Source organism: Macaca nemestrina, chromosome 1 (assembly GCF_043159975.1).
Source record: "Macaca nemestrina isolate mMacNem1 chromosome 1, mMacNem.hap1, whole genome shotgun sequence".
Taxonomy (NCBI): domain Eukaryota; kingdom Metazoa; phylum Chordata; class Mammalia; order Primates; family Cercopithecidae; genus Macaca; species Macaca nemestrina.
The window spans coordinates 41,023,340-41,035,559 of NC_092125.1; the positions used below are offsets into that span (position 1 = coordinate 41,023,340).

The 12,220-nt window shown below is 43.6% G+C and overlaps 1 protein-coding gene across 1 annotated transcript in view; it reads right to left on the minus strand.

Annotated features, from left to right (window-relative positions):
- LOC105484565 (nicotinamide nucleotide adenylyltransferase 2) overlaps window positions 1–12,220 on the minus strand; it is a 175,946-nt gene that overhangs the window by 6,976 nt on the left and 156,750 nt on the right. The window contains exons 9-10 of the mRNA XM_011746309.2: window positions 5,682–5,783; window positions 5,482–5,549 (exon numbers count right to left, since the gene is read on the minus strand). Coding sequence (XP_011744611.1) covers window positions 5,482–5,549; window positions 5,682–5,783 — 170 coding nt within the window. The remainder of the gene's footprint in view (window positions 1–5,481; window positions 5,550–5,681; window positions 5,784–12,220) is intronic.

A 12,220-nucleotide genomic window follows, 5' to 3' on the forward strand; every position in this document is an offset into this window, starting at 1 on the left:
TGTGTCTGCTTTTATGCCAGTACCATACTATTTTGATTACTATAACTTTGTAATATCATTTTAAATGAAGAAGTGTGATACCTCCAACTTTTTTTGTTCTCATAATTGCTTTGGTTATTCAGGGTCTTTTGCAGTTCTGAGCAAATTTTAGGGTTGATTTTTCTATTTCTGTGAAGTATGAATGCCCCTATTGGGATTTTGATAGGGATTTCATTAAATCTTTATATTGCTTTAGGTAGCATGGACATTTTAACAATATTAACTTTTCTGATCCATGAGCATGAAATGCTTTTCATTTATTTCATTTATTTGTGTCATCTTCAATTTCTTTTGTCCATGTTTTATACTCCTCTATGTACAGATTTTTCACTTCCTTGGTTAAATTTATTCCTAAGGGTTTCTGTTTCTTTCTTTCTTTCTTTATTTTTTTTTCCAGACAGAGTCTCACTCTGTCACCCAGCCTGGAGTGCAATGGTGTGATCTTGGTTCACTGCAACCTCAGCCTCCTGGGTTCAGGTGATTCTCCTGCCTCAGCCTCCTGAGTAGCTGAGATTACAGGCACATGCCACCACGCCCAGCTAATTTTTGTATTTTTATTAGAGTCGGGATTTCACCATGTTGGCCAGGCTGGTCTCTAACTCCTGACCTCAAGTGATCCACATGCCTCGGCCACCCAAACTGCTGGGATTACAGGTGTGAGCCGCCGCACCTGGTTGTCTAACTGCTCTTGATAGTACTTTCAGTACTATGCTGAATGGAACTGGGGATAGTGGGCATTCTTGCTTTATACCAGGTCTTAGAGGAAAAGCTTTCATTTTCTCCCCATTGATTATAATGCTAGCTGTGGGTTTAAAAATAAATAAATAAATGGCCTTGCTGGGTGCGGTGGCTCATGCCTGTAATCCCAGCACTTTGGGAGGCTGAGGCAGGCAGATCACAAGGTGAGGAGATCGAGACCATCTGGCCAACATAGTGAAATCCTGTCTCTACTAAAAATACACAAAAAATTAGCCGGGCGTGGTGGTATGCGCCTGTAATTCCAGCTATTCAGGAGGCTGAGGCAGGAGAATCGTGTGAACCTGGGAGGCGGAGGTTGCAGTGATCTGAGACCGTGCCACTACACTCCAGCCTGGGTGAAAGAACGAGACTCCATCTCAAAAAATAAAAATAAAAATAAATAAATAAATAAAAATGGCCTTTATTATGTTGAAGAACTTTCCTTCTATATTTAAACTGTCAAGAAAGGATGTTGAACTTTGTCCAGTGCTTCATCTGCATCAACTGCTATGGTCATGTGGTTTTTATCTTTCAGTCTATTTATGTGATGTATCACATTGACTGATTTGCATATGTTAAACCAGCCTTGTGTGCCAGGGATAAATCCTACTTGATCATCATGTATAAACTTCATGTTGTGTTGTTGAATTCAATTTGCTAATATTTTATTGAGGACTTTTGCATCAATGTTCATCAGAAATATTGGCCTACAGTTTTCTTTTCTTGCGGTGCCTTTATTTTTTTTAATACAGAGTCTCGCTCTGTTGCCCAGGCTGGAGTGCAGTGGCACGTGATCTAAGATCACTGCAACCTCCGCCTTCTGGGTTCAAGCAATTCTCCTGCCTCAGCCTCCCAAGTAGCTGGGATTACAGTCACATGCCTGGATAATTTTTGTGTTTTTAGTAGAGATAGGGTTTCACCATATTGGCCAGGCTCGTCTTGAACTCCTGACCTCAAGTGATCCACCAGCCTTGGCCTCCCAAAGTGCTAGGATTACAGGTGTGAGCCACTGTGCCTGGCCTCTTGTGGTATCTTCCCATCTGGCGTAGGTATCAAGGCGATGCTGGCCTCATAGAATGTGCTAGGAGGTATTCCTTCCAGCTGTATTTCTTTGAAGAGTTTAAAATGTATAGGCCGGGTGCAGTGGTTCATGCCTGTAATCCCAGTACTTTGGGAGGCCGAGGTGGGTGGATCACAAGGTCAAGAGTTCAAGACCAGCCTGGCCAACATAGTGAAACCCTGTCTCTACCAAAAATACACAAATTAGCTGGGCATGGTGGCAGGCACCTGTAGTCCCAGCTACTTGGGAAGCTGAGGCAGGAGAATCACTTGAACCCGGTATGCAGAAGTTGCAGTGAGCCAAGATCACGCTACTGCACTCCAACCTGGGTGACAAAGTAAGACTCTGTCTCAAAAAGAAAAGAAAAGAAAAAAAAAAAAAACCCAGAAGTATTGGTATTAATTATTCTTTGAAAATTTGGTAGAATTCAGCTCTGAAGTCATCTGGTCCTGGCTTTTCTTTGCTGGGAGGTTTTTAATTACTACTTCAATCTATTTGTTATTGGTTTTTTCAGGCTATTCCTGATTCAATCTTGCCAGATTATCTTTTTAAAGGAATTTATCCACGTCCTCTAGGTTACCAAATTTGTTTGCATATAATTGTTCATAATAATTCTTTATGATCCATCTTATTTCTGAAACATTTGTTATAATGTCTACACCTTCATTTCTGGTTTTATACATTTGAGTCTTTTTCAGTCTAGATAAAGGTTTGTCAATTTTGTTTATTTTTTTCAAAAAACCAACTCTTCATTTTATTAATTTTTTCTATTTAGTTTTGCTCTAATCTTTATTATTTCCTTCCTTTGGCTTTAGTTTGTTTTTCTTTTTCTAGTTCCTTGAGGCATAATGCTAGGCAATTTATTTGGGGTTTTTCTTCTGTTTTAATGTGAGCATTTATTGTTAGAAGCTTTCCTCTTAGAACTATCCTTATTTTATCCTTTTGGGTTCCTCTGCATGCTGGCCTCAAGAGTATGAATCCTCTTCCAGCGATTCTTGGGATTCACTACATCTTTTCTTTCCTACAGGAGCCCATGGAGGAGAGGCACCAACAGGTATAAAGGACCCCAGTGACACATTTTGGCTTCTGCACAGTTTTTTTCCAGCCTTGGTCTGGCTGCTTCCTGTTCTCTCCTAACACAATAGTCTAGGTGTCAGACCCAAATGAATTATTTTTAAAAATTCAAATATTCCTCCACATACCTAGATTCTAAAAGGCGTCTGAGTCCTGCCTGTGAGATCTCACTGGAGACCAGCTCACTGCCTTTCAATGCATGCACAGCCCTTGAAACCACCTTGCAAACTTATGACTGAGACAGTGAAAGAGATCTAACTTAACTGACTCTATCTTGCTTCTAACCTCCAAGTTGTCCTTGTTCCCGGTGTAGGCTGAACTAACTTCGGGAGAAACTTAGTTCATAGTTTATAGTTTGGGAGAAACTTAGTTTATAGTTTAAAAAAAGATGATAACAGCCCTTTCCCAAAACAGACCTCCTTCTTGCCTGGGGACTACATTGCCTTTGTAGGACTAACATTAGCCACAAGATTAGAAATTATGGTTTAGGAGTCATGCAGCTGAAGGCTACAAGATCTGACCCTCCCTAAACTGCTCCTAAGATCAGTGCTTGCGATATTTTGTAGACCCTGCACTTGATGGACCAGCTGGCACCATCCAGATCAATAAACTGGCTCATTTGAACTTGCGCCCCGCTCCCACCCAGGAACTGACTCAGTGCAAGAAGACAGCTTCGACTGCCTATGATTTCATCTCCGACCAGTCAGTACTCCTGGCTCACTGGCTTCCCCAACCCACGAAGTTATCCTTAAAAACTCTGCTCCCCAAATGCTCAGGAAGACTGATTTGAGTACCAATAAAACTCTGGTCTGCCTCACAGCCAGCTCTGCGTGAATTACTCTTTCTCTACTGCAATTCCCCTGTCTTGATTAATCTGCTCTGTCTAGGCAGCCAGCAAGGTGAACCCCTTGGGCGGTTACACCCTGACCTTGCAAGTTAGGTCCCTAAGTGCCTCCTCACATAGTTAAGCTTTTTGAAAAAGTGTGTATACCTGTGACTCAGAAGCAGATTCCTAAGCCCACCCCCCATAAATTCTGATTCAGTGGGACTGGGCGGGACACAGGAATTTGTACTGTTGTATAACTCTGCATGGCGACTCTAATGTGCAGCCATGTTTGGAACCACATCCTACTCCTCTCCCCTTACTGCCCATTGCTTCTGCCCTCACTTCACAGTGGATGCTACCCTTGTGAGTGCCTCTGTAATTGCCTTCCAGGGAAGAAGGCAATTACTTTTTAAAGTCCTGGTCTCATTTGATTTCTCTGAAAGATGGGACGCAGATGGCAATGCTCTCCATCTTTGTATCCTCTCTCACCTTGGCTTCTGGGCCACCACTGCTGGTGGTTTCTAACTGCCTTTTAACTTTCTATCAAATGCTAAAATGTTTGCAATGTTCCCCATAGTCTTCTATTCTTGACTCTTTCTGTGAGCTTGTCCACACCTAGAATTTTAATTGACACTTACATGTTCGTGGCTTTCAGTTTTACACTTCTAAGCCTCTATATTCTGTATACTTCACCATTCCACTTAACATTTCCACTTTGGGTTTATGGTAGAAACTGGTAACTGGCCCCTAACACCCATTCTTTCCTTCTTTGGGTTAGTAATAAAGCATACTGAGTTTTATCTGGGTGTGTGGCTGCCTAGCTACACAGTCTATTTCCCAGCTGTCCTTCACCCCTGAGTCAGTGTGATGCAAAGGGAAGTGGTATGCACAACTCTGGGTCACCTTAAAGACAAAGCTTCTTGCCATGGGCTTCACCTTGCCTTTTCCCACTGGCTGAGAAGAGCCACCGTTGCAGCAGCTGTGCACCCAGAGATGGAAGTTTTATATGGATGAGGCCGTAGATTCCATCTTTGACTTCAGTAAGAGGGAACTAAACATCTAACATTTAAAACTCTGAATACTGGATTTTTGTTTTGTTTTGTTTTGGCAGCTTAGCCTGTACCCTTGTCAAATATTATTCCGTAAGTACCTCCAACTAAAGCGTCTACAACTGAAAACACCCTCTTCTCCCCTTAAAGCAGGTAAGACTAGCTAATGGACTGTCCCCCCTTTTAAAAGTAAATGGCTGGGGCCGGGCACAGTGGCTCACGCCTGTATTCCCAGCACTTTGGGAGGCCGAGGTGGGTGGATCACTTGAGGTCAGGAGTTCAAGACCAGCCTGGCCAACATGGTGAAATCCCCATCTCTACTAAAAATACAAAAATTAGCCGGGCGTGGTAGCATGTGCCTGTAATCCCAGCTCCTCGGGAGGCAGAGGTAGGAGAATTGCTTGAACCTGGGAGGCAGGGGTTGCAGTGAGTCAAGACTGTACCACTGAACTCCAGCCTGGGCAACAAGAGTGAGACTCTGTCTCAAAAAAATAAACAAAAAACAAAAAACAAAAACAAAAACAAAAACAAAAAAAGGTAAAATGGCTGGGAACAAATGAGGTCCAAACAGAAAGCTAAACACCAGGGCAGCAGATGTCTGCCTGAATCTTAGGGTCATCTCTGATGGAGGAAAGTTATGCGGAGACTTATAAGACGGTTTGACTAAAGTCTCTCCGGCCATTTGTCAAACATACCTGCTCTTGGTTGAGCTGACAACAGACATGGGATGGTTGATGTCATCCTTCACCACCATGATGTTGTTCTGAGGACAGAGCAGAGAGAGTCAGTTGCCAGTCCCTCCCACTAAACTCCTTTTGCTCTCTCACTCCTCCAGCTGCCAGGACTCTCACACAAGGGCCATATCACAGATGCACTAGCAGGATGGAGGACTCACTTTGTATTTGCGGAGTATTGAGGAGTGATTCATGATTCGGTCTGTGTCGGCTGCATCCCGGGGCACCACCACAATCCCAAAGTCGCCAACAATCACCTCCATCTGAAGAAACAGAGAGAGGGCGCTTTGGTGAAACCCTGATCCCAAACTCCTACCAAGCAACTACTTAGCAGCGCCCGCTTCCATTCATCCACATGCAGCCCCAAACTTTAGTCCCAAACTGGCCTTCTTCTCAGCCCCATCAGCCAGCTCCTTCAAGGAACAACCCTCAAAGGTGTTAATAGACTAAGTGAAAGCATTGACTGGTACACAGAAGTCGCTTAATAAATACCCTAGACTTAAGGAATAAATGAACTCTTACATGTCTGGCAAGATCTCTCCAGTTCCTGAGGCTCCCATTGAGTTCACAATGCTGCAGAATCACATGAATGACATTGCGTCCTTACCTGGTAAACACCCTCTGGAGTGAAACAGATCCCTCTGTTCAGCAAGCACATTTGAGCCCTCAGATGGACGTCATGAGAGGGACCAAATGCTCTTCCAGCTCACCCTCATAAAAACTGCTGTGGGACTCAAGGGGTAGCCAAGAGCTAGAACTAGAAGTTCTTGGAATGCATCACTGGGCACCCAGGCTGTGGTAGGGAGATGATGATGATGATTAGGGTCACTTCAGAGATCAGTTTTTGATAGACGCGCGGTGCCATGTGAGAAATGAAACTTTTTTTTTTTTTTTTGAGGCATGTTCTCAGTCTGTCTCCCAAGCTGGAGTGCAGTGGCACGATCATGGCTCACTGCAGCCTCAACCTCCTGGGCTTAAGCAATCTTCCCACCTCAGCCTCCAAATAGCTGAGACCACAGGCACATACTACCATGACTGGCTAATTTTTTAAAATTATTTTTTTGAAGAGAAGGGGTCTTGCTATGATGCCCAGGCCAGTCTTCAGCTCCTGGACTCAAGTGATTCTCCCACCTCAGCCTCCCAAAGTGTTAAGATTACAGACGTGAGCCATTGCACCTAGCCAAACCTTGTTTTCATTTAAAAGAAATAACATTTTTATTTTCTGACTGTAGATGCAATGCAAGCTTAGAGAATCTAGGAAAATAAAAAGAAATAAATCACAATCACACAATCCAGGTAGTGACTGTGAATGGTTGAGTGTATATCTGTAGTTTTTTTTTCTCTCTGCAAATAGGTGTATATATCCACAATTGGATTAAACTATAAAATTAGTCGCTTTACCTACCTTTTTTCACTAGCATTATATTTTGAGAATTTTCTTACATTGTTAAAAATTATTTGAAAACATAACTTTTAATAATCTGTACATTTTACACTATGTGTACAGTTACTTCTGATTTTTTGCCATTATACATAACACTTTAGTGAAGATCTTTGTACATAAATCTTTTATCACACCTCTGATTATTTCCTTAGGATAAGAAATGACATAATTGGATAAAAGGAGATAAGCTGGACATAATTCAAGCTCTTGAGACATATCACCAAGTTGCTTCCGGGAAATTTGTGCCAACTTTTATTTTGAAAGAGCCTGAAAGTTATGGCATTTAATACTCTTGGATCTACCCTGGGCATATTACTGTTTAGATCTTGCCAATTACAGATCCCAGACGGGGGAAGGGAGGAGGAGATAGGTGGCTTCTAAACAGCACAGTTCATTGAGCAAGACCTGATTTGAGGGCAAGGGTTTTTTCCCATAATTATCTAAACAAGTGGCACAAAAACAGATATACTGGGGCACGGTGGCCCCTTCTCCCCAGAGGATTTCTACACCAGCAGAATTCCATTTCTAAGCCTGATTTACTGGTTGTGTGTGTGTGTGCACATTCTGATTATTTCTGTCCACTTTTACTCTGCTTCTCCTACTGCTTACAACTGGACCTACACTTGCAGCTGGAGCTCTGATGTCGCTGAAATAAAAAGTTAGCTAAAGGTGTCTTAGGAGGAAAGTCGTAGAGAGAAGTTAAAAAGCTAGGTGTAGAATATCAGAGCCCCCATTGGATCATGTAATCTAGAAGATACAGAGCATTGCACAACACACTGCATCTATTGGTGTTGTTCGTATCAGGTAAACTGACACCAAACCTCTTGTCTTATAAACCAGAAATGGTAGGGAGAGGCAGGGCAGGGAGTTGGAGTTAGAGTCAGCTCCTTCTGCCATGGCATTTAGGATATTGCACTGGGACTCACTACTTAGACACTGGTTCTCAAACTTGGCTGCACATTAGAATCACCTGAGGAGCTTTAAACATTTCCAAAGCCTAGCTCACATCTAAGATCAATTAAACCAGAATCTCTGGTGCTGGAACTCAGGCAGCAGAAGTTCTTTAAATTCCCCAGGTGATATCAATATACAACAAAGCTGGTGAACCAGTGGTCTAAGTACTTAATTAAAGTTCTGGGGAAATTGGCAGAGAAAGAGACAGAAAAGAGAAAGGAGGAGAAGAGCAGAAGAGAGTGAGGAAGAGAAAGGAGGGAAGAGGAGAGGAGGACAGGAGAGAAGACAGAATCTATCCAAGCTGGTATCCATGGGGATTCCTAAGCTGCGTGGTTATGTAGATGTTTCAAGATAATCTAGTATAGATTGCATAATGTAGGATCTGCCTTCAAATTGATTCTGTAAACTTGATGAATGTTTCATATATGATGTTTGTAATAATGGGTCTATAAAAAGTGAGCATTCTAGTTCAAACCAGGAAAATAATGGCTCAGAATAGCAGTCCTCATGGGGGAATCGCCCTGTGGGTGACAACAGTGCAGCTGCTGCTCTGCACTCAGTACCTAATGAACTGAGCGCCCAGTGAATAACTGTGCCAGGCTGTTCAGTGGGTGGCAAGCAGATGGAGGCCTTACTGCTTAGGATGTTTTCCTTTTCCAAAAACAGTGACAGACTTGTCCCTGGGAATCACAGATGGGTCGAGGAAGAGAGGATCTATGAGACAAGATCTACAGCTTTAGGGCATCACGGCCAGGGTTTAGGCCAGAGACTGCAGATACTCTCTGCTGCTTTGGCCAGACACTGTTGTTTTTGTAGCACCAGTTTGGAGAATTATGGGAGAAAATCTGGGTGTCTTGCCCCCAAAGCAGGCCTTGCTCAATGAGCTGCACTGCTTAGAAACATTGTTCATGGTGGAGGGTATTTGTGTGTGTGCGTGTGTGCGTGTTCGGGAAGGGAAGGTACTAGGTGCTAGAGCTGGTGAGATGTGCCCTCAGTCCAACGAGTGCCCATCTCCCTCTAGGAGCTTAGCTGTCCTTCCCACCTCAAGCCCCCATTGCCTGCCTTCACCAGGCCTCAGGACACTACCCTCTCCTGGTTGTCCTTCTACCTCTCTGGCTGCTGGCTACTCCTTTTTGGGCCCCCGTGCTAATTCCTCCTGTTCTATCTGACCTTGAGCCACTGACCTCCTCCAAGCCTCAGTCCCTGGATGTTTTTTCTTTTCTATTCACACTCACACCCTTCATGATTTCATTCAATTTTGAAGCTTTAAAAGCACACTAAAGGCTTCCAAATTAATGTTTCCAGCAATAACTTCTCTCCTGAACTGGAGGCTCATATGTCAGCTGCCTTCTCAATATGCCCACTTGGATAGGCCATCTCAAACTCGTTATGTCCATGAGCCCCTGGCCCTGCTAACATAAACAAACAGTTAAACCAACCACTCCCCTCAAAGAAATGGTTTTCCTGTCATCTTTTCCATAAAGAGAAATTCTCTTCCTTTTTTTTTTTTTTTTTTTTTTGAGACAGAGTCTCGCTGTTGCCCAGGCTGGAGTACAGTGGTGTGATCTTGGCTCACTGCAACCTCTGCCTCCCGGGTTCAAGCAATTCTCCTGCCTCAGCCTCCTGAGTAGCTGGGATTACAGGCGCGCGCCACCATGCCCGGCTAATTTTTGTAATTTTTAGTAGATACAAGATTTCACCACGTTGGTTAGGCTGGTCTCGAACTCCCGAGCTCGTGATCCGCCTGCCTTGGCCTCCCAAAATGCTGGGATTACAGGTGTGAGCCACCATGCCCAGCAGAAATTCTCTTCTTATAATTGCTCACACAAAAAGCTTTGGTATTTTCCCTGATTCCTCTCTTTCTCTTATATCCCACATTCAGTCTATAAGTTAGTCCAATGGACTCTACCTTCAAAGCAAATCCAAGAATCTGCTCATTTCTCACCATGTCAGCCCCTTCTATACTGGTCCAAGGCTATTTTGTTAGGCTGAATAATGAACCTAAAAGATATCCAGGTTCTAATCTCTGGAACCTGTGAATATGGCAAAAGAGACTCTGCAGATATGATTAAACTAAGGATCTTGAGATTACCCTGGGTTATCTGGGCAGGCCCTAAATGCAGTAACAAGTACCCTTACAAGAGGCAGAGGGAGACTGGACTCAGAAGAGATAAGATAATGGGAGATGGAGCAGAAAGAGATTTGAAGATGCTCCACTGTGGGACTTGAAGTTGGAGGAAGGGACCATGAACCAATGAATATGACAAATGCAGCTCTAGAAGCTGAAAAAGTCAAGGAAACTAATTTTCCCCTAGATCCTCTGGAGTTGTTGGCTTTGCCAACAACTTGATTTGGGCCCAATAAAACCTATTTCAGACTTCTGACTTCTGGGACTGTAAGACAATAAATATGTGTTATCCTAAACCACCAAGTTTGCAGAACTAGGAGACTAGCTCACCTCTATCATCTCTCGTTTGAATTTCTCTGGTCTCCCTGTTATTTTCTTGCCTTTTTTTAGTCTATTCCCAATAGCCAGACTGATAATGTTAAAATATAAGCCAAATCATGTTGCTCCTTGGCTTAAAATCTTTCACTTAAATGTCACCTTCTTGGTGAGATCCTCTCTGGCCACCCTAATTAAACCTGCATCCCTTGTGCGCTCCCACCCCTTAAGCCTAAATTCTCACCAGAGTTGCACTTTCACCCTTTTGGTTCTCTGAGCAGCACTAAGGTGGTTGGCAAGAATAGTCACTTTACAAAATGTGGCAAAAAGGGAGCCAAGAAGAGAGCACTTGATTCATTTTATAAGACTGGTATGATGTAAAAATACCAGCTATATGTTTCATATAAGAAATAATGGAAAAACACCAGTCCCAAGGATGCGAGAAACCAAAATTGCATGGAGCTGTGATGGCCTCAAGTGTTGTGCATTTGAAGTGAGTTTTGCTCATCTGCAAAATGCTGAAGTTGCATTTAGAAAATTCAAGCTAATTACTGAAGATCCCCAGGGCAAAAACTGCCTGACTCACTTCCACAGCCTGGATCTTACCTGTGACAAAATGTGTTCCACGGTCAAAAAAAATGACAGACCATGACTGAAGCTCAGTCTGAATCAAGACCACCAATGGTTATTTGCTTCATCTATTCTGCGTTGGTTTTACTAAAAAGAGGCAACAATCGGATATGGAAGACATCTTAGGCTCAGGTCTGCCAAATCTTGGAGAAGATGATGGTAATAATGACCAGGTGCAGGGTGGAGGGGTTGTTGTAGACAAATGACTTGAAGGAAGTGGTCAATAAATTGATCCCAGACAGCATTGGAAAACAGAAAAGGCTTGCCAATCTGTCCTCTCCGTGATGTTTTCATTAGTTTTTCCACAGCCGCTACCTTTGTGTGAAGGTAGTGGCTCTGGAAAAACTACTGCGGGGAGAGATAGGGGCTAAAGTTGAACAAGCTAGTGGATAAAAGCCACTGGACCAAGAATCTGTTAAAATTCAGACTTTAAGGGTGACAAATAAAAAGTATTATTTGTGAAAATAAAATAAAATAAAATAAAATAAACGACAACAACAAACATATTCCCCAGACCTCACCTGAGAAATTTTGATATAGCATGTGTCAAGGGGCTGGAGCCTTTATCTTTACAAAGTTCCCAAATCCTTCGGATATACACCCACCTTTGGGAATTGTTGCTTTAAACCACATGGACAATTACCTAAGCTGCTAATATTCTGGCCTGGTTTAGGATGGGGTCAAAATGAGATACTCGTGGGACAGGTACCTCAGCACCTCTGAGAAGTCCAGCAAGAATAAGGACATTCCCCCTGTGCCCTCAGGAGCGGGGGGTGTAAGGGCAGACATCTGACCCCAGGAAGCATAGGGCACTCAGATCCCCTTCCTATGGCGCCTGCAGGAGTGTGCCCAGGCCTCTGGAACTGAACTCTTGTTTCTGCTCGAGGGGACCAGCACCTCCTGTCTTCATGAAGAGCTCTCTGTGGGTCTTGCCCTTGGGGTGGAAAGGTGGGGTGGACGAGTGGCCAATGTGGTAGAACTGTCCTGATTGGTAAATCTCATTCCTGATGGTGACCAATGTGACCCCACACCGTGGGCAGGATCAGGACACAATCTTCTCCCCCTGCAGCACACAGTGGCCCTCACTTTAGCACTGGCCTGTGTCGAGCCTCAGAGGCGGGGGTCTGTGGCATTCATCCTGCTTCTACTTCCTGCTCACAGGCACAACTTTGATCATATCTTTTCATCTTCTGGTCAAAGGCTCCCCAGGGGAGGTAGGGAAAGGGATG